The sequence below is a fragment of the Bufo gargarizans genome, chromosome 2, assembly GCF_014858855.1.
Source record: "Bufo gargarizans isolate SCDJY-AF-19 chromosome 2, ASM1485885v1, whole genome shotgun sequence".
Lineage (NCBI taxonomy): Eukaryota > Metazoa > Chordata > Amphibia > Anura > Bufonidae > Bufo > Bufo gargarizans.
Window position 1 is genome coordinate 237,006,804 of NC_058081.1, and position 23,739 is coordinate 237,030,542.

Here is a 23,739-nt window from a genome sequence, read left to right on the forward strand (position 1 = left end):
GAAAGCACATATTGCCTTGGGGCTAATGATGGCCGCATCAGAGCTTAGAATGACATATCACAGGAGGATATCCCTCATCTCTATGTCCATTACTATGCCAGAGTGGCAGCTTGTATCGCAGCAAAGGAGACTGCCACCCATTATTAATTTGACACAGCCTCAACATATATTCTGCTGCAGAACCAAAAATAAAGGGTGCACCACCTAAGTTGTGTCATCATTGACCAAGCACCGCTAGCAGTTTATATTTGTCAATCTCAGCTTAATTGTATTGTTTTTCAGGTCTTCTTTTTTCATTTTCTGGTGGTGTATATACTGGTAGTATACATTTTTCTGTATAACCTCTCTTTATAGAAAGTGCAGTTTGAAAAAATGCAAATGCATGCCATCATGGGAGAGGCTAAAAAACATAGTTTTGACTTCCCTTGGTTAAATGAAGCCCTATAAATTCATTTGACATGCTGTATACTCTATGCATTGTATATACTCCAAACATACCATAGGGTTCAGACAGTCTGCATTAAGCCTAAGCTTTTGCTATAATTGTAACATCCACACATGGAAATATGTTTGAAATTTGGCATCAGTTTAAATATATCAATGTAGGCACAGTATTATAAAGCTTTATAAAGGGTAATGATTTTTTTTTTCAGCCATCAAGATTGCATAAATTAGATCTGGAGGGCCTTCAGTTCCTCATCTAATTAATTGATACTTTACATGGAGATTAAATTAGATTCCAGTGGCTGAACCTAGAACTAGTGTTGATCGAGCACCATAGTGCTCGGGCCAAACACATTGGGATGCTCTAAAGAGGGGAGGGTGCCCGGTTCATAGGAAAAGGTCATAAAATGATGGAAACACCACCTAAATGGTTCGGGAACAGCATGGGGAGGATGTCTGGATTCCCAGGTTGCTGCTGGTAATGATGTTGTCCGAGTAGTACGCCACTTTTGCAGACTGACAATAATATGCACAAAACCGAAGATAACATCGATTTTAGAGGAAAAATTCTTAGAAAACATTCTTTCCTGTATATTTACTTGTATATAATGTGCAAATGCTGCCAAAAATTACAAGGAAGAGGCACTCCGATAGAACCTGTATATCATATAAAGGAGGGCCTCATTCACATTGTGGTACAATTTTTCAGGTATTGGTACTTCTACACTTATAAAGCTTATGTACTAAATGAAAGGGCTGTCAAAAATTACAAGGAACCGGCACTCCAATACACCATTTATTACACATAAAGGAGGGCATCATACACACCCTTGAAAAATTATGATTGATGGCCTGCTGGTGACCCTCAAAAACATTTTGAGCAAGAGGCTGAGGGATATGACCATCTGAAACATTATGGGGCGAGGGCCTGCCGGCGCTTTAGTGACTCTAGATAACCTGGGGCCGATTGCACGTCCCCGTGATGGCGATGATCCATTCGGATGTTTGCCCTATCAACTTTCGATATTATTTTCAGCCCAAACAATGTAGACCATGGGTAACGGGGGAATCATGGTTCGATTCCGGAGAGGGAGCCTGAGAAACAGCTACGGCTACCACATCCAAGTAAGGCAGCAGGCGCCCAAATTACCTATTAGGTATAATTAGGTGAGGGCCTGCAGGTGATCTGACCCTGTAAAATATTTTAGGTGCAGTCCTGCTGGGAAGCTGGCCCTGTAAAAAATTATATGCAAAATTCCAGAAGGCCTAGATGGTAAGGTGTGTCTTTTTGCTGATGACACAAAGATTTTTAACAGGGTTGATGTTCCTGGAGATATACACCAAATAGAAAAGGATTTAGGAAAACTAGAAGAATGGTAAAAAATCTGGTAACTAAAATTGTATGTTGATAAGTGCAAGATAATGCACCTAAGGGGTAAAAACCCAAGAGCAGAATATGAAATCAGTGATACAGTCCTAACCTCAGTATCTGAGGAAAGGGATTTAGGGGTCATTATTTCAGAAGACTTAAAGGTAGGCAGACAATGTCATAGAGCAGCAGGAAATGCTAGCAGAATGCTTGGGTGTATAGGGAGAGGCATTAACAGTAAAAAGAGGGAGGTGCTCATGCCGCTCTACAGAGCACTAGTGAGACCTCATTTGGAGTTTTGTGCGCAGTACTGGAGACCATATCTCCAGAAGGATATTGATACTTTGGAGAGAGTTCAGAGAAGAGCTACTAAACTAGTACATGGATTGCAGGATAAAACTTACCAGGAAAGATTAAAGGACCTTTCATGTATACAAACCAAAAAAGACAAGGTGGCATTAGCAGGAGGTGCTCAAACCCACATGCAGTCGTGCATATATATAGGGGAGCAAATCCTGCACTTGTGGCCCGTTGCTAATGGCGATCCCCAGCAAAATGCATACGGTGGAGGATGCCCGCGGCGAACCACAAGTACCACAATAGACATCTCACACAAGGTAACAAGTGCGGATGTAATAATCAATATAACAATATAACAAAACAACAACAAATACAGGTGCACTCTGCGGTCTCACTAAACCCTCAAACTGATTTTAAAATTGAGAGATTAGTCAACATGTCCTACGGTGTAGAACATGTCTAAGCCCGGGCACCACGTCAAGGTTTCTCAAGTAGCCCGGGACCTAACGCTCTCCTACCTGCGCCGTAAGGGCGATACCAGGAGCCAGTGGGCAAATTACAGGAGCATGAGGCCCACTCACAAACAGCTCACCAGTTACCTCCAGCATGTAACCATGCTTGCAATGGGAGGAGGGAGGAGTCTTTGAGTCCCACTCAAGACTGACTGATATGGCCCAGGCCTCACAGGTGCACCTAAATGTGGCCTGTAGATGGAAAACAGGCACATTTGAATTGGAGTTTATACACCTCCAGGAATCTATATATACAAACCAAAAAAGACAAGGTGGCATTAGCAGGAGGTGCTCAAACCCACATGCAGTCGTGCATATATATAGGGGAGCAAATCCTGCACTTGTGGCCCATTGCTAATGGCGATCCCCAGCAAAATGCATACGGTGGAGGATGCCCGCGGCGAACCACAAGTACCACAATAGACATCTCACACAAGGTAACAAGTGCGGATGTAATAATCAATATAACAATATAACAAAACAACAACAAATACAGGTGCACTCTGCGGTCTCACTAAACCCTCAAACTGATTTTAAAATTGAGAGATTAGTCAACATGTCCTACGGTGTAGAACATGTCTAAGCCCGGGCACCACGTCAAGGTTTCTCAAGTAGCCCGGGACCTAACGCTCTCCTACCTGCGCCGTAAGGGCGATACCAGGAGCCAGTGGGCAAATTACAGGAGCATGAGGCCCACTCACAAACAGCTCACCAGTTACCTCCAGCATGTAACCATGCTTGCAATGGGAGGAGGGAGGAGTCTGTGAGTCCCACTCAAGACTGACTGATATGGCCCAGGCCTCACAGGTGCACCTAAATGTGGCCTGTAGATGGAAAACAGGCACATTTGAATTGGAGTTTATACACCTCCAGGAATCTATATATACAAACCAAAAAAGACAAGGTGGCATTAGCAGGAGGTGCTCAAACCCACATGCAGTCGTGCATATATATAGGGGAGCAAATCCTGCACTTGTGGCCCGTTGCTAATGGCGATCCCCAGCAAAATGCATACGGTGGAGGATGCCCGCGACGAACCACAAGTACCACAATAGACATCTCACACAAGGTAACAAGTGCGGATGTAATAATCAATATAACAATATAACAAAACAACAACAAATACAGGTGCACTCTGCGGTCTCACTAAACCCTCAAACTGATTTTAAAATTGAGAGATTAGTCAACATGTCCTACGGTGTAGAACATGTCTAAGCCCGGGCACCACGTCAAGGTTTCTCAAGTAGCCCGGGACCTAACGCTCTCCTACCTGCGCCGTAAGGGCAATACCAGGAGCCAGTGGGCAAATTACAGGAGCATGAGGCCCACTCACAAACAGCTCACCAGTTACCTCCAGCATGTAACCATGCTTGCAATGGGAGGAGGGAGGAGTCTGTGAGTCCCACTCAAGACTGACTGATATGGCCCAGGCCTCACAGGTGCACCTAAATGTGGCCTGTAGATGGAAAACAGGCACATTTGAATTGGAGTTTATACACCTCCAGGAATCTATATATACAAACCAAAAAAGACAAGGTGGCATTAGCAGGAGGTGCTCAAACCCACATGCAGTCGTGCATATATATAGGGGAGCAAATCCTGCACTTGTGGCCCGTTGCTAATGGCGATCCCCAGCAAAATGCATACGGTGGAGGATGCCCGCGGCGAACCACAAGTACCACAATAGACATCTCACACAAGGTAACAAGTGCGGATGTAATAATCAATATAACAATATAACAAAACAACAACAAATACAGGTGCACTCTGCGGTCTCACTAAACCCTCAAACTGATTTTAAAATTGAGAGATTAGTCAACATGTCCTACGGTGTAGAACATGTCTAAGCCCGGGCACCACGTCAAGGTTTCTCAAGTAGCCCGGGCTTGGGAGAAAGATGAGACAGAGGGGATATGATAAAAACTTTAAAATAAATAAAGGGAATCAACAAGGTAAAAGAGGAGAGAATATTTAAATATTTAAAAGAAGAAAAACTGCTACAAGAGGACATAGTTTTAGATTAGAGGGGCAAAGGTTTAAAAGTAATATCAGGAAGTATTACTTTACTGAGAGAGTAGTGGATGCATGGAATAGCCTTCCTGCAGACGTGGTAGCTGCAAATACAGGGAAGGAGTTTAAGCATGCAAGGGATAGGCATAAGGCCATCCTTCTTATAAGATAGGGCCAGGGGCTATTCATAGTATTCAGTATATTGGGCAGACTAGATGGGCCAAATGTTTCTTATCTGCTGACACATTCTATGTTTCTATGGTGAGCTGACCCTGTAAAACATTATATGCGAGGGCCTTCAGGTGAGCTGACCCTGTAAAAGATTGTAGGTGAAGGCCTGCTGGTGAGCCGACACTTTAAAACATTATATGCAAAGGGCATTATATGCGATGAATAAGCATGTGTTGATATGATGGAAGAGAAGTATGCGCACACCTTAAACAGGAGATGTGGCGCAAATAATTTAACTGTCCGCAGCGGACACCATCTACGGAAAAAGTGCACTGGATGTCACTGATATTTTAGGGATGCGCACACTTTACACTGGAGATGTGGCACAAATAATGTAACTGTCCGCAGTGGCCTATTACTAACTGTCCGTAGTGGCCTATTACACGGTATTTAGCGCAGGATGCACTAAAAATATATATTGCTGCTTTCACACTCAATAGTCCTTTCAAGGACTTTTGGGTCTCTGAAACATTTTTGTACAAAAAAATATTCAATTACTCTCCCTACACTCTCTGTCCCTTCCTATGCTCAGCTCTCCCTGACTACGAATGAGCCGAACACTCATCATCGGGTGCTATATAACACGCGATGACGTGTTCCGACCAGCCAATCACTGTAATGCCAGTAGCCAACATGGCTACTGGCATCACAGTGAGGGCAGTACTTACCTGCACGTTTTGTTGGCTGCCAAGAAACGTGCGGGGAGGAGACTCGAGCATGGTGCTTGAGCACACGCGGTACTCGGTCGAGTAACGCCATGTGCCGAGCATCGAGATGCTCGAGCCGAACAGGTGTTCGGCCGAGCTTGCTCGATCATCACTACCCAGAACACATTTATTATGCTTTTAATATTTGCATATATTTTCAGCTCTTAAATCGAAGTCCTATTGTTGAGAAGTCAATTTGTGGATTTTTTTTTTTTCAAGAGAATATGTTTCCTTCACATAGATACTTTTTAATCATTGTATGGTCTGGGTATATGAAAATTTTTATCATGGAAGCAGCTTTTATCTCATGTTATTGTTCACTAAAGAATGCAGTTTTATTTATTTTTTTATTTCACCAACATTTGAAAGGGAATTTATAACCAGACAGACAATTTTAATAAACAAGCATCTTATAGCATGCTTATGTTATTGTACTTCAGAGAATTTAGAAAAAAAAATGTACACTGCATGGTAATTTTAGGACCTCCTCACCTGATTGGTAGCCAGGCGCTATATGGTTGTGATTGCCATTCCAGTTGGTCCATTAGTGATGTAGCCACAAACATGTAATGCTGTTGAGCAAGTCAGGCCATGAAGAACTGCACTGGAAGAGTCAAGTCTTCTGAAGTTGTCTATTGTATATGTGAACGCAAGCTTTAGTGACACATTTGCTAGGGCTGTTGTAACTATGAAAATGGCCTGGAACCTGACAAAAGTTTTCAGGCAGTATCTTGAAGCCTCTTAGAGCATACAGATGCCTGTGTGTATTTTTGTCTCAGTATATTGTAAGCAAAAACTCTATATACAATTAAAACCTGGGACAAAACAATCCACATAAAATAAACAATTAAAAAAGTAAACATGTCTTAGCTCAGGGATAAATCATGTAAAAAAATGTCTTAGCGGAATAGGTTTGCTTGACTTATCCTTCAAAATTTATATTATAAAATGTAACGCTATTGTATGCATGCTCTAAATTGTCATTTATAAATATATACAGGTGAAACTCGAAAATTTTTGCAAAAGTCCATTTTTTTCTGTAATGCAAATTAAAAGGAATTGCATTAATGCGAATTTTGTGAAAAGGTTCAATATTCTAGGCTCAGAGTATCACTATCAAGTATCATTCTAGTCAGCTAATTAAGCCATACCCTCTGAGCAAAGGGTACCTCAAAATTGTGACTTTGGGGTTTCATAAGCTGTAAGCCATAATCATCCAAATTATAACAAATAAAGGCTTAGAAATATCTCACTTTGCATGTAATGAGTCTATCTCATATGTTAGTTTCACATTTTATGGTTGCATTACTGTAATAAATAAAAACTTTGCACGATATTCAAATTTTTCGAGTTCCACCTGTATGTGCTAACTACCACAAGAATGAAACAAGACCTCATATCCATATGCCAATGAAAAAATAATAGTTATTAGTTGTGTAATGCTTAGATAAAGAAAAATTTTTTTTTTTTTTTATGTTTTATAAACCACAAAATAGTTGTGTGTGGGCACTTCTCCTTGACCAGACAATGCATTGGAGAAATAGTGTAGCAGTTTGCTATTCCTTAAACCTCCTCCCAATTTTGTATTTACTGTTTTAAACAGGATGGATTTTTGGGGCGAGTAGTATGTTACAAGGTGAAGAAATCACTATTCAAAGTGTAGGGGGCATGGCAGGTTATGGCAGCTAAGCTCCCATTCATTTCAGTGGTAGATGAGCTTCTGTAACCCAGCACAGCCACTTAACTTTGGACAGAGCTGTGGTTCTGCTCCATTCATGGGCTAGTTACCGTACCTGAAGTTGCTGGGATCAGCTGATTGTGGGGGTACAGGATGTCAGACTTTCACTGATCAGATATAAATGACCTATTCTGAGGATAAATAATCAGTATCATGAGCTTGGAAAACCCTTTTAAAGCCATTTTAGACAAGAGGACATTACTTATCACGGTTTAAAAGTAACATTATATCCAATTGTCTTATCAGATCATTAGAATGAACCCTTCACTAGTCCTAAAAATAAAAATAAAATGCAAAAAAAAAGATGTGCAGAATATAGTTTACAGCATTTTAATTAAGTCGCATATTAGACAGAGTAGTTAATATGTTATCAAGACAGTAAAACAGCAAAACATTATTTATTAAGGTTTGACTTTGCCATGACCCATTACTGGATTTTCTTTGAGGCAAACAGCCTTGTGAAAAAGATACAGTAAGCTAGGGGGAAACAGTGACACTGTTCAGATCTCAGGGGCTGTTACATATATATATATATATATATATATATATATACTTATATGAAGGCCTGATTACTGGAAGGGCACATGGGGCCAAGATAACGACCTCATGAGCTCCCATTACCAACCCACCCTCATGTCCATTTGCAGTACCCCAACATCAGTGTGTGCCCCAAGGGAAGAAATGGTGCACCTTCTTTTCACTGACCTGGCCCTAGAGAAAAAATGTGTGAGGAGAGCCACTGTGATATACTTGCAGCCAGAGCCAACACCACTCCCATCCTCTGCTCCAGCTCTTCAGGGGCTTATGGCACATTCAGTGATCTTGTATAGCCAAGAAGAGATAAAGAGGTGGTCTTGCATATTCTCAATTTTTAAGAGATCCTGGCAGACTCCATAACTGCTATAGATGCAAGACTGCCTCTCCTATTTGTGCCTTCCAAATTCTTGAATCAGGGGTTTCCACCTACTTCCACCAGCCTTGACTCATATTTCCATTTTGTTGGTTGAAAATATTATACCATGTGCATCTATACCTTTCTAAGCATATTTTATTATTTTCCATTATTTCCTAATACTGTAGGTTATATTGCTCATTAGATTATTAGTATAACATGCAATAGTTATAGTTTGTAGCTGTTCCATAAAACTTGTTTTCATGTTTCAGAAAATAGCCCCCAGGTTTCTAAAATACAAATTCATGCTGCATTCCATGCATTTCATGTTGGCTTTTGACCACACATTTTATTAAATGATTTAATAAATCAATAACAGTCTTTCATTTCTATTTATTATGTTTTTATTAGTTTTTATTTGGAAAGTGCCACAGCAGTATTGATTTTGAGAAATTATCAAGGTTTCCACTACCCATGTCATTAAGGGCTCATTCAGACGGCCATATGCTGTCCACAAAAATGCAGGTCCATTTTTTTGCGCATTAGATGCTGTCCTATTCACTTCTATGGGGCACTTTTCTTCCATTGCACAGCTCAGCAAAAAAAATTAACATGTCCTATACTTGTCAGTGAAAATCAGGACATGGCTCTATTGAAGTCTATGGATCAGCAAAACAACGGAATGCAATCCTTTTTTTGCGGACATGCTGAACTGTCCGCAAAAAAACTGATCCGCATTTTTGCAGACAGCATACGGCCGTCTGAATGAGCCCTAAGACAGAGAGAAAAGTCAAGGATACAAACATCTCAGCACTTAAGAGAAATCAGTAAACTAGTTGATTGACTTTTTTATCTTTTGTTCATGCCACAAGTGTTGGCAATAAAAAGAGTGGGAGTTTATAAAGCTGAAGGCCACTTACTTAAAGGAAGAGTCTGCAATATTTGCAATTACCTTTTGCAGTCGCAAAGAGGTGAAAAAATATATCAAAACCTAGCATTTATTATTGTCAGCATAAAAAACAGATATAGGGTGGGTTCACATCTGCGTTCTGGATTCCGTTATAAAATGGTTATAACGGAAAATAACGAAATCCATAAGATGTAAGTGAGAACGGAAGCCTTTAGAGGCATTTCGTTTTGATCCATCTTAATACAAGTCTATGGGGAATGATAACGGATCCGTCTGGGTCCCGTTATGCAAGACGGAAAACAAAGTCCTGTTGACAGGACTTTTTTCTCCGTTCTGCATAATGGAAACCAGATGGATCCGTTATGCTTCCCCAAATACTTCTATTAAGATGGAAAGCAAAATGGAATGCCTTTAAAGGCTTCCATTTTACATTCCGTCATGACACAAGTCTATGGGCAGCCTAACTGCTCCGTCCTTCTGTCTTATGGATTCTGTTATTTTCTGTTATAACCATTTTATAAGGGAAAGCCATAACGGAATCCAGAACGCAGATGTGACCCCACCCATATTGTGATTTCCAGATTTCAGCGCATCAAGGGTTACCTTGTCTGAAGTCCCTTAATCCATTGAAATCTGGAAATGACAGTATTCATCCTTCCTATCCTGCAATGTGGACCTTCCTCCTCTGCCAAACACTACATGTGGTAGCACAGAGTAGTTTACAAGCTCAATTGATACCACCACATGTCAGTCTCAATAAAGAAACTTTCTGGCATACAATGCACCTGAATTAGTAACAGGCACTAGCCTCTTAAAGGGGTTGTCTCACTTGCGTAAAATAGCATTTATCATTTAGACAAAGTTAATAAAAGGTAGTTACTAATGTAATGTGATTGTCTATATTGCTTCCTTTGCTGATTTCATTCAACTTCTTGTATCCAGGGGTTATGACCACCCTGCAAACCAACAGCGGTGGTCATGTTTTCACACTATAAGGAACAGTGCCGCTCTCTCTGGTGACTGGGACCACGGGAGTGCCAGCCATTTTTCCTGTAATGTGTAAGCACGACCACCACTGCTGGATTGTAGGGTGGTCGTAAATGAATCAAGCCAGCAAAGAAGACAATATGGACAATCACAATACATTAGTAAGTGGCTTGCATTAACTTTTTCTACATGATAAATGTCAGCGAGACAACTCCTTTTAATAATTGTGATGCACCCTCGGGAGGTCCATCCATGTGCTGGAAAATTACATCTACGATATATACTTGCAAGGAGCTGGAGCCAGTTTTCTGGCTTACATATTGGTAAATGTGTTGGGCCATGAGGTCCTTCCTATGACCCTCCCCCTCCTGCTGATGCTTCTCCCACTTTTTTTAATAGTGGAGAGGGTGCTGTAAAAAGGAAAAAATAAAATAAAAAAATAAACAGTGTTTGCAACAAATTTTGCCAGTTTTGAGTGACAGAAAACTAACATACAACTATGAAATAATCTAACTAGATACAGTATGTTTATTGCTGTGTAATATGTATGTAGAGTTTTTATATTTTTTCATATGATTTAAGGAATAGTGTTGATTTTCTTTTAAGGACATATACACTTGAATGTGCTTATTCTGCATTATCAATTTTTACTCTGTTGCTGCACATACAGTAACATCATAAATCAATAAAAAATACTGTAAAACATTCCTAGTATCCCTGGCAACTCTGCAATCCCAAAAATGAAGGGACCCAGAACACCACTATGCAGGGAACTGCAACACAGCTCTCTGCAATGAAGCGGCAACCAGGGCTGGCGAGAGTTACAAACGCAGCAGAGTGAGTTGTGCTTTGATGTTTCCGTAACTCCTATAGAATTTAAAGGATACCTGTCATATTTATTTGCTAGTTTATTAGAGCTAGGCGTGTATACCTGAGTTAGTCTGTCAATGATTGCCAAAAGAGCTGCAATTCCCTTATAATAACAGCTTTCATTAATGTCTCCTGTCCCTTTCCACTACTGCCTTAAAAGACCGTTGCTATGGCTCATCTGTCTCCGGCTAGGAAGACAGAGGGGCGGTCCTTCACACTGCATGCCTGCATTTGGCTTCACAGTAAGGAGGTGTGTCTCTCAGTAATCCAATCTGATTGGCTGGCAGGGAGCTGCTGGCTACAGCAAGTTTGTATGTGACCTGTGGGAATGCAGTTTTGGCCTCAGAGAACTGGCAGAGGAGCCATCTTGAGAAGATCCTCTTAATGTAGGATTCAAAACAGCCATAACTAAGGGGAAAACTCAAGGAAAACTGTGGTAAGTGAAGAAACTAAAGATTTCTTTATGCATAATGCTGCTACAGCAGTAACATATGCTAAAATTCTTTTTTTATTTTTATTTTTTTAATGAAAATATGACAGTTATCCTTTAACGAACCTACGGAAATACAGTGAGCCACGCTGTTTCTGTAACTCTTGCATTGGGAACTTATGATTTACATATAATTTTTGAGGTCATAACTGGAGAATTGCTTTAGTCATCACCATAGTACATGCAAATACTTGTTAAATGCTGCATGTATTCCTTCATAATCATTTTTTTATTTCCCGACAAATCTTAAGTGAAAAATGAAGCAACTTTCCATGTTAATCCCACAAACTTGCAGTCTCATTCTTTCTTCTATTTACTAAGACAAGGAAGTCCTGTCCCTCTGCTAAGTCCCAACCCAGTACTAAAATTATTTTTGCAAAAGAAAAAAAATAAGAAAATTCCAAAAATCCAATAAGTTGTACAAATTGTTACTTAATACTTATTGATTTGCTTTTTCATTTTATATACATTGAGAGAATAAAAATAAAAAAACTTTGGCTGCAAATGTGGACATAACGTTTTAAATGTTTTATTATTGGGAATATATCAACCTACAGTAGCAGTCAAGGATCTTAACTTCATATGTGCATGATGTCATTATAATTAGGCATGATGACACTGTTTATAAAAATCTTTATGATAAAGATTATTATTACAGTGTCAACGGTGCTGGCTATCAAACTAGATATACAGGTACATGATTGCCCTCAGTCACTCTAATAAGAATAACTTGGACTTTTGCAACTCTCCATTTTCAGGTATCTGACCACAAAGCAATAATTTGTTCATGCCTCTGAATATGAATTTTATCATAGCTCAGGTTCACTGTGCTATTGACCCACTGAATGAATATTCATGCACACATAACTGATTTTTCTAAGTTAGCACTTCCATAAACATGAAAATCTTGTTAAGTTGCATTAATGAGCACTGTGTTGGGAAGCTATTCCCCAATCAGCTTTAAAAGGCTAATAATATCACTGTTCTACATTATCTTTTTTGTGTTCTCTTTATATTGTTCTTTTTTTTTTTATTGGAACCTATTGCTAACCCTTATGTTGATGTCTTATTTATTTTGCCTGAGAAACTATAATATTGGTAATTATGGAGATTTAATAAAACAGTCGCAAACCATTTCTCTTTCTTTTTCAGCTGCAATCGTGTTAAATGAGCTAAACTGGACGGCTGCATTGGATGAAGTGTTTAAGGAAAACTATAATGAAGATAAAACCCTTCTGTGGCAAGTGTTTGGAAGTGCAACTGGACTGGCCAGGTATTACCCAGGTAAATAATACCAAAAATAATATTTAATGGATCAGCAAACCTGAAAGGTAACCTGTCAGGAAATTCACATATTGACAAACTTTCTCAAAAGACAGTTTTACTTTGAAATGGTGTGGCTTTTCATAGAAAACATAGTTTTAAAAAGGGCCAGGATTGGCCATGGCTCTCTCCCTATATTCAGGTGAGACCTGTCAATTAAGTCAAGCCAGGTCAGATCAGTATTTATCAACTCCAGTCCTCCGGACCAACCTGCTGTTCATGTTTTTTTTTAGAATTTCCTTAGGGTACTTTCACACTAACGGTTTTCTTATCTGGTATTAAGTTCCGTCCTAGGGGGCTCAATACCGGAAAAAACGCTTTAGTTTTATCTTAATGCATTTTGAATGGAAAGCATTCCATTCAGTATGCATCAGGATGTCTTCAGTTCAATCTCTCTTACGGTATTTGGCCGAAGAAAATACTGCAGCATGCTGCAGTATTTTCTCCGGACAAAATTCCGGAACACTTGCCTTTGAAATGTATTAATGCCGGATCTGGTACCTAGTGTTCTGGCAAAATGGATCCGGTTTCCTGGTCTGCGCATGCGCAGACCTTTAAAAATGCGGAAACAATTAATACCGGATCTGTTTTTGCAGAAGACACCGGAGAGACGGATCTGGAATTTCAATGCATTTGTCAGGCGGATCCTCATCCAGATCCATCTACAAATGATATCTGTTTGCATACGGATTTCAGGATCCTGCAGGCAGTTCCAGCAACTGAACTGCCTGCCGGATCCTCACAACGCAAGTGTGAAAGTACCCTTAGTATTGAGCAAGTGATATAATTAGTGTTGGTGCTTTAGGACTTAGCACATGTATTAATTCTATGGGATACTCTCAAATTATGACTGGCAGATGGGCCCTGAGGACTGGAGTTGAAGAACACTGACGTAGATGACCATGCTCCCCATTCTTGGCATGAATATCAAGTGTTTTCAGTAAATTGCCTGTTCATCTTTTCGTTGTTACTTCTCTTTCTGTTCCCAAATCTCAATTATGTCTGCAAACTATTAAGTGATATTAAGTAAAATGGGGATGGTTTTTGATGCAGGTTGATTCAAATACAGGACTGCAAAAGGCAGAAATATCAGTCTCTCTTTATACCATGCCATATTATAGTTTATCTTCATTTTCAATCCACTTATGATATATTTTTTAACTAGGCATATACATTTCTATTCTTGGTCTCTTATGTCAGACACATTGGAGGACATTTATTAGACCAGCGATTTAGAAGCCAGTCTTTATCCCTCTGCACTGCTGGTTGACATATTTATTATGAGGTGTAATTTGGATATACTAAATGCAAAATGTATGACCAGCAACCCATACCTACCATGTTCCTGATATCTTCCCACCTGTGCTGAGTTTATTCTGGTAAGCGCAACGCGACATAAGTGCAGCTAGACTGAAGTAGTTTGAAAACAGCAGGAGCTTGCAGGAGATATTTGGTGAGTACTTACTTTACTAAATAATTCCAGTAATCATTCATAAGGATGCCTGGCATGGTGAAATGCCTGTGAAGCAGCCCAGCAAACAACCTCCCATCCCCCAAAGACCTCAGAGGAAAAAGGCAAAGTGGACAGCTGTTGGTTCTGGGAGGTTGCAAGTTGTGGAGAATAAAAATGCTAATTGTATGTAATATATCTATCTTATATTATTCCTATAGTGTACTTTCTCACATAGAAGGTGACAATGTTGGTGGTTCAAATAGGGCTCACCATGTGGAGGATGATGTGACTTCTAAGGGAAAGATTGTCTTGCAAGATCAAGAATGATCAGGAAGAGAAAACATCTTCTTGTTGACTATTCAACCATTAGACGGGTAGAGTTAGTGCAGATGAAGGAGGTGAGATTTCATCAAGGTACCATTGTCAGTAGGGACAAGAGACATATTGCTACTAAGGATAGTGAATTTGATATTGTGGTGCATCTTGGCACCATTGATTTGGCTCATAATGATTTACAAAGGGAATTCCAGAATTTTAGCCAGGAATTAGGTAAAATAGCTGGTTCAGCTGACATTTTAAGAGGTTAAGCGGGTCCATGATCATAATAAAAATAAAAATTTTATCTCTGAGTTTAATGCGTGATGACAGAAAGTGGTGTGAAACAGAAGATTTTGGGTATGTTAGCCATAATGTAAGTAAGTGGTCTACTAAGAACTGTAAAAGAAGGATGGTTTGCATTCATCATATAAAGATATGCAAGAACTTGGTACAGAGTTAAGAAGTATTTTCGACATATATTTAAATTAGTAGGATTATTCAAGTGATGAGGATTATCTCTGTCCCCAGCCAGTTAGGATGAAGAACTGTGATGGTAGTGGTAAAAAGGTGGTTGTTTTTCTAGTACATGCAGCTGACATTGTTATGAATAATATAGGACATAACCTATGTTCAACATATATTGTGGACAAACACTCATAGCTTAGCCCTGCCCTACAAACCTATGGAGATCATGTCTAGGGATTATTTGGATCTGGTTGCTATAACTAAGACATGGTTAAATGATTGTAACGACTGGGAAATAGCCATACATGGTTACACACTGTAGAGGAAAGACAAAGTAAACAGATGAGGTGGTGGAGTAGCCATTTATGTCAAGGATAACCTTAAATATACTAAACAGTTCATTTAGCACTGAAGGGTTAAAAGGTATTTCCAGCTTTATTGAGAATACATATTAAAAACATTCCAGGGCATACCACTTCGCTATAACCCATCAACGCATTTCAACTGTTACACAGTCTTGCTCATGAGTACTCAGTGTTGGGCGAGCATGCTTGTGAAAGTAGCCTAAGAGGCAATTTCTAATATCCAGTTTGGATTGCAACATTTTGATTCAAAAGGTTTCTTATGGAGTTAGACACATTTAGTACACATTCACACTAGAGTTTCTTAATAATCAAACTTAAAAGTGTATAGTGAGTTGCAAAACTTTTTGTGCATATATCATTTTCTAATAAATACCTCATTGGCCACAGTGGGAATGTAAATAAAACAGGTTGACACTTCCTGTTCTGTAGCAATCACTTCTCAGCCGTGATCCACATTATCAATACATGTGGAATTACAATGAACAGTGACACTTCTATTATGAAGCCGGAGACTCAAAAGACATTGAAAATAAGCAATTCCACTACTCTTCCCTACATATTGACCTCTGCACATTTCACACGATGTGCCCGCAACACTATCCTGTAGCAATTAATAACACTATCCTGTAGCCAGTTATAAAACAAATCTCCACAATGACTGGTGCTGTAATACAGATAGGATGATTGTTCCCATAATCATGTAAACATATGATGATAAAATAAAAACAAATTAGAATAACAGTGTATTCAGAATATATGTTTAACCATTAACCCTTTTTCAATATTTTCTGTACATGTACAGCAGATGTCGGGTATTTAAGGATAGCTACTGCTCAGGAGCTTAGGGGGCGAATAGCCAGCAGAGTTTGTGAATGTAGACAACTCCTATCACACAGACTTTCAATCTCTCAGATGCTGTGGTCAATTGCAACCATAACATCTGATTGGTTATTTACTAGGAGATGACTGTTCCAGTAAGCAACCCCCCTTCCACAGGAGACTTTTGGTTGCTATGGCAGCTTGGAGCCATCTGAAGGCTCCTAGGTCTGCCATATTTACAGTATGTTCCCATTAAGACCTGCCTGTGGGAAGATTTAATAGAAATACAGTGACTTTACTATAGACTGCAGTAGTAAATCATTATATCTGTGATATAAGCTATCCAAAAAGAATATGTTCAAATACCCTGTGGGAAGGGAACATCTAATTACTCCCTATAAAAAAAAAAAAAAGACAAAATTTATATTTCCATATCTTAAAATGTCCGTAACTCAAATAAACTAAACTCATTTTTGCCACTTCACCTTTCATTTTATTTTATCTTTATCATAAGTGATGTACAATTTACACACATGGTGTCACGAATCAGTGGAAGTGGACCTACTGTGCTACAGACTGGCTGTACCCTGGAGGGGTGTGACTAAGCAGCTACCTGGTCTTCGCTAGAGCCTCTGGTGGTGAGGATAGACTTAGGCCGTTAGAGTAGCTACCAGGTACCACCCCAGGGCAGTCCCAGAGTTGGTAGCAGCTGGTCCGGGTGCACCAGGAGGCACCTGTGAAGGTACAGACAGTATAGACATTGTTAGGCAGGCAGGGTCATTACCAGGAGCAACCAGACAGGACCGGCAGACGAGTCAGAGACGTAGTCGAGACAAGCAATGGGTCAGGGCAGGCGGCACAGGAACGAAGTCAGACAATCCGAGTCGGTAACCAGAGGAGTGATGCAAGGAAGCAGGGATCAGACAAAGACCGTAGTCTAGGAACAAGGCAAGTAGTCAGGAACACAAGTGGTAGCAAGCTCAATTGCACAGGATAGGACCTTGACTCTGAGGCGTTTGGGTAGAGGGGTGAGCCACTTAAATACCTCCAGGAGAGCCAGGGTAGGTCAATGGAATCACCTGAAACAACTCAGCCCTGCCCAAGGAGTGATGCATCATACAGCAGTCACGCACAAGCAGCGTTCAGGTTGACTGGAAGCTGCGGAGTGGAATCTCCATAGCAGCAGCAGAGACAGGGAAGCACAGATCATGATCACAGATGAGCACGGCGCCCAGAACCGTGGTGGCGAGCAGGGGGACAGCATTGAACCGAGGACACTGTTACAGTACCCCCCCTTACGCCCCCTCTTCTTGAGTCTGAGGCGAGACAGAAATCTCTTGATGATTTCCGGAGCCTGAATGTTCTCCTGCAGCTCCCAGGACCTTTCCTCTGGACCAAATCCCTTCCAGTCCACAAGATAATAGGTCCTTCTGCCCCGCTTCTTGACGGCCATGATGTCCTTGATTTTAAAGACCTCATCAGCAGTCTCAGCAACTGGTATAGGTCTAGAAGGAGCCTAGAGAAGCAGTTAAGGACCACTGTTTTAAGCAACGACATGTGGAAGGCATTGGGAATGCGTAGCGAGAAAGGCAAGCGTAACTTGTATGTCACCTCGTTGATCCTCTTCAAGACCTCAAAGGGTCCAAGGAATCTCGGCATAAACTAAAAACTGAAGACTCTTAAGCAGATGTTTTTGGAGGAAAGCCATACCTTCTTCCCAGAGGAGAACTGAGGTGGTTTCATTCTTCTCTTGTCCGTATTGGTCTTCATGCGGATCACTGCTTTATCGAGGCAGACCTTGGTGTCACTCCAAATGTTCAAGAAATCTCTGAAGGAAGAGCAGGAACACCAGAAGATGCAGGAACAGGAAGAGGAGTACGGGGGAGTTGACCATAGACAACAAAGAATGGCAAGGATTCAGTAGACTCACTGGTGTGGTTGTTGTAGTAGAACTCTGCTCAAGGTAGTAGTGATACCCAGTTGTTATGTTGTGTTGAAACAAAATTAACCCGGATTAACCCGCTCTACTTGCCCATTGGTTTGGGGGTGATAACCAGAAGAGAGGTCCAGATCTATTTTTAAGAGACGACAGAGGGCTCTCCAGAGCTTGGACAGTAAACTGAACTCCTCGATCGAAAACAATATGCCCAGGCAAGCCATGTAGACGAAATATATGTTTTATGAACATCTTGACGAGCTCCGCGGCCAAGGGTAATCCAATCAACGGAACGAAGTCCGCCATCTTGGAGAAGCGGTCCACAACCACCCAAATCACGGTACATTCATCTGAAGAAGGCAGATCAGTAATAAAGTCCATGGCAATGTGTTGCCATGGAGCATCAGGAACGGGTAGATGTAGCAACAGGCCTTGAGGTTTGCTTGTGGATATTATATTTTGAGCACAGACGATGCAGGCCGAAACATTGTCACATACGTCTTTGGATAATGTGGGCCACCAGTGAATTCCCAGATAACCGGACAGTTTGGAGTTGTGTCCCCATGACAGGATGCTTTTCCTTTTGGCAGAGGATATGAATGTTCTCCCGGGAGGAATGTCTCTTACCAGGATAGGAGCCACCGTGATTAAACAAGCAGGATCTATCATGTATTGAAGCTCCTCCTGCTGGTCAGAAAAGTCAAAAGATCGGGACAGAGCATCAGCCTTTATGTTCTTCTCAGCCGGGTGGAAGTGTAACTCCAAATCAAAGCGAGAGAAGAAGAGTGCCCACCTGGCTTGGCGAGGGTTCCGACGCTGAGCTGTCTGTAGGTAAATAAGATTCTTATGGTCAGTGAAAATTATTACCGGACGCTGGGATTCCCTCCAATAGATAACGCCACTCCTCCAAGGTGAGTTTTATGGCCAGAAGCTCCCTGTCTCCTATACAGTAATTATTTTCAGCGGGAGAGAAGAGCTTGGAGAAGAACCCACAAGTGAACATCTTGCCCTTGGAATTCTTTTATAGTAAAACCGCACCGGCTGCTATGGAGGAGACGTCCACTTCTGAAAATAATTGATGGGAGACATCAGGATGTCGCAAAAAAGGTGCAGATGCAAAGGAGCTCTTTAATTGGACAAAAGCAGCCTCTGTCTTAGGAGGCATTCACCCCTTTCTTAGTAAGAGTGGAGATCGGAGACATTAGGGATGAAAAGTTCGGAATAAACTGCCGATAGAAGTTGGCGAATCCCAGGAAGTGCTGTATATCACGAAGACCCTGTGGGCAAGGCCAGTTCTTTACCACATTCAAGTTTTCAGGATCCATCTGAGATGATGTATCCAAAAAAACGGTACTGTAGTTTTTTCGAAGGTACATTTCTCGAGTTTGGCATAGAGCCTATTTTGCCTCACGCGGTGTAAGATTAGCCATACATGCCTCCGGTGAGTGATCCAATCTGGAGAGAAAACCAGTATATCATCTAGATACAAAATCACGCAGGTATAGAGCAGATCCTAGAAGATCATTAACTAGCTCTTGGAATATCGCAGGTGCATTGCATAGACCGAAGGGTATAACAAGATACTCGTAGTGTCCATCATGAGTGTTGAAAGCAGACTTCCACTCATCACCTTTTCGAATGCAGACCAGATTATATGCACCGCTCAGGTTGAGTTTAGTGAAGACTTTAGCCCCCCTGAGCCTGTCAAAAAGTTCGGAGATCAACGGTAGAGGATATCAGTTTCTTACTGTGATCTTATTCAGACCTCGATAATCGATACAGGGCCGTAAGGATCCATCTTTCTTCTGCACGAAGAAGAACCCGGCCCCGGCTGGTGAAGTGGACTTTTGTATGAACCCCCTCTCAAGATTCTCCTTGATGTAGTCGGTTATTGCCTGAGTCTCTGGGAGTGAGAGTGGGTAGACTCGACCATGAAGAGGAGTGGCACCAGGCAGAAGATCGATGGGACAGTCATATGGACGATGAGGGCTCAGAGTCTCGGCGTCCTTTTTTACTAAAGACGTCCGCATAGTTGGCATATTGCTGCGGTAGTCCATAGAAAAATTAAAACTCCTGTAACTCCACTGCAGTAGTCCAGGCAGGTCTACTGGTACCGTAGGCGGGGAAGTCGGTTGGACCTCCACTAAGCAGGTGGAGCGACAAGATGATCCCCATCGCAAAATCTCACCGGTGTGCCAGTCCACAATTGGTGATTGAAGACATAGCCAGAGTTGCCCAAGAATAATAGGATTTACAGAGGCTGGCAGGACATAGAAAAAGATCTGCTCCGAGTGCAGAACCCCAATTTGTAATTTAAGGGGCACAGTAACAGTAAGTACTGGTTCAGGAAGTGGTAGTCCATTTATTGAAGCCACTGACAAAGGCCTCACCAGTTGGATGGTGGGAAGCCGATACTGATTAACCAGCGCTTGTTGAATGAAGTTACCGGCTGACCCAAAATCCATGAATGCCGGCACAGATAGCGTAACTCCCTTGTGAGAGAGAGTCACTGGAACTGAAAGTTTTAAAGAAGACTTCTCCTGGTCTAGAACCACCTCTCCTACTGACCCTAGACAATGGCGTTTCACAGCCTCTGGGGACAGTTATGCACAAAATGGGTCTTGCCTCTACAATACAGACATAGATTTTCCACCTTGCGACGTAGATGCTCCTGATCAGTTTGACGAAGCCGCTCTATCATGCCGATGCTATTGGAAAGACCGGCCTCTGAAATAAAGGAGCCAGACGAAGTGGTCTTCTGGTGCATGCAACCTGTTTAGAACGTTCCCTGAAACGCACATCAATCCGTGTAAAGTAGCAACCAATCAGATTCCACCTTTTATTTTCCAACTTGCTTTGGGGAACTAAGCCTGTAATACTTTACACCAGTTTGATAAATGACCCCATATTTTTTAGACCGGCATATGAAACACCATCTTTATCTTAAATGATCTTATCTTAAAGGGGTTGTCTCGCTTCAGCAAGTGACATTTATCATGTAGTGAAAGGTAATACCAGGCACTTCCTAATGTATTGTGAGTATTCATTTTTATCACGAATATAGGTACTTCGAAAATTCGCGAATATTTAGAATATAGTAATATATATTCGTAATTTCGAATATTCAAGATTTTTTATTTTATTGAAAATTTTTGTAATGCAAATTTTTATTGCTAATTTTTCAATTGCCGAGTAAAAACATAATTCCTCCCTGCTTCTTGCTTGTGGGCCAATGAGTCATTGGCCTACAAGCAAGAAGCAGGGAGGAATCATGACTTTAAATGGGAAAAATGATGAATATTCTAAAAAACAAATATATAGCACTATATCGAATATATTAGTTTTTTCGAATATTCGTAATATTCTAAAACAAGAATATATAGCAATATAGTGAATATTCGAAAAAAATAATATATAGAGCAATTTAGGTAATATAGTGCTATAATCTTCTTTGTCTAATAGTTGTAATTTTTTTCTCATCTGAAGTTCAGATTGGAAAAAAAATTGCAACTATTGAAAAAAATGATTATAGCACTATATTAGCTCAATTGCTCTATATTATTTTTTTATATTCGCTATATTGCTATATATTCTTGTTTTAGAATATTACGAATATTTGAAAAAACAAATATATATTTTTTTAATATTCTTAATCTGAAGTTCAGATTGGAAAAAAATTACAACTATTAAAAAGAAAGATTATAGCACTATATTAGCTAAATTGCTCAATATTAATATTTGCTGTATTGCTATATATTCTTGTTTCAGAATATTACAAATACTTGAAAAAAATAATATATTCGATATAGTGCTATGACTCATTGGCCCACAAGCAAGAAGCAGGGAGGAATCATGTTTTTGCTCGGCAATTGAAACATTTGCGATAAAAATTATCATTATGAAAATTTGCATATTATGCGATCATTACTTTGTCGATTTTTCGAGTAATACTATAAAATATTCACGAAATATTGTGAATTCGGATATGACCCCTGCCACTCCTCACTACTCTTTTGGTGGCTTGATTCTTTTTTTTTTTCCACCATATTATACAGTGCTCGTTTCCATGGTCATGACCACCCTGTAATTTAGAAGTGGTGGTCGTGCTTGCACAATATAGGAAAAAAAAATAGGTCTCTCTGGTGATAGAGGGAGTGCACATAGGCTAGTGTTTTTCCTATAGTGTTCAAGCACGGCCACCACTGCTGGATTGCAGGTTGGTCGTAACCATGGAAATGAGCAGTGTGTAATGTCATGGAAAAATGAATCAAACCTGCAAAGGAAACAATATGGATAATAGCAATACATTAGTAAATGGTATGTATTAACTTTCACTACATAATAAATGCTATTTGCTGAAGTGAGACAACCCCTTTAACTGCTTCCCGACCGCCTAACGCATCCTAGCGGTGGTCGATTCATTCCTCCTGGACGCATCGGCGCGTCATCTCGCGAGACGCGAGATTTCCTGTGAACGCTCGCACACAGGTGCACGCGTTCATAGGATCGGCCAGTAAGCGAGTGGATCTACAGCCTGCCAGCGGCGATCGTTCGCTGGCAAGCTGTAGATGCGATTTTTTTTTTTAACCCCTAACAGGTATATTAGACACTGTTTTGATAACAGCGTCTAATATACCTGCTACCTAATCCTCTGGTGGTCCCCTTTTGCTTGGATCAACCACCAGAGGACACAGGCAGCTCTGTAATAAGTAGCACCAAGCACCACACTACACTACATTCCCCCCCTGGTCACTTATTAACCCCTTATTAACCCCCTGATCACCCCATACAGGGAGTGCAGAATTATTAGGCAAATTAGTATTTTGACCACATCATCATCTTTATGCATGTTGTCTTACTCCAAGCTGTATAGGCTTGAAAGCCTACTACCAATAAAGCATATTAGGTGATGTGCATCTCTGTAATGAGAAGGGGTGTGGTCTAATGACATCAACACCCTATATCAGGTGTGCATAATTATTAGGCAACTTCCTTTCCTTTGGCAAAATGGGTCAAAAGAAGGACTTGACAGGCTCAGAAAAGTCAAAAATAGTGAGATATCTTGCAATGGGATGCAGCACTCTTAAAATTGCAAAGCTTCTGAAGCGTGATCATCGAACAATCAAGTGTTTCATTCAAAATAGTCAACAGGGTCGCAAGAAGCGTGTGGAAAAACCAAGGCGCAAAATAACTGCCCATGAACTGAGAAAAGTCAAGCGTGCAGCTGCCAAGATGCCACTTGCCACCAGTTTGGCCATATTTCAGAGCTGCAACATCACTGGAGTGCCCAAAAGCACAAGGTGTGCAATACTCAGAGACATGGCCAAGGTAAGAAAGGCTGAAAGACGACCACCACTGAACAAGACACACAAGCTTGTCGTGCCTTTTCATAGGTAAATGCATTGATATCCAATTTATTTTAGTCAAGATGAATGTGCATTGCCTTTAAGAGCCATGCTCGACTATAGTTACAATTTTGTATGTCTTGAGTAGGCCAAAGTAAGGTCATACAAAGGTTTCTGCTCTTTAGTGTTATTCTTCTCATGAATGTACCAGTCTGAGAAGAGGCCTCCTTGTCTACTGATAAATTTATGACGGGA

General features: G+C 40.7%; 1 protein-coding gene across 11 annotated transcripts in view; it reads left to right on the forward strand.

Annotated features, from left to right (window-relative positions):
• The window catches only part of CACNA2D1 (calcium voltage-gated channel auxiliary subunit alpha2delta 1), an 840,216-nt gene that overhangs the window by 552,173 nt on the left and 264,304 nt on the right, over nt 1-23,739 (forward strand). For all 11 annotated transcript variants that reach the window (XM_044280115.1, XM_044280114.1, XM_044280117.1 and 8 more), the window contains exon 7: nt 12,613-12,744. In XM_044280115.1, the coding sequence (XP_044136050.1) occupies nt 12,613-12,744 (132 nt within the window). The remainder of the gene's footprint in view (nt 1-12,612; nt 12,745-23,739) is intronic.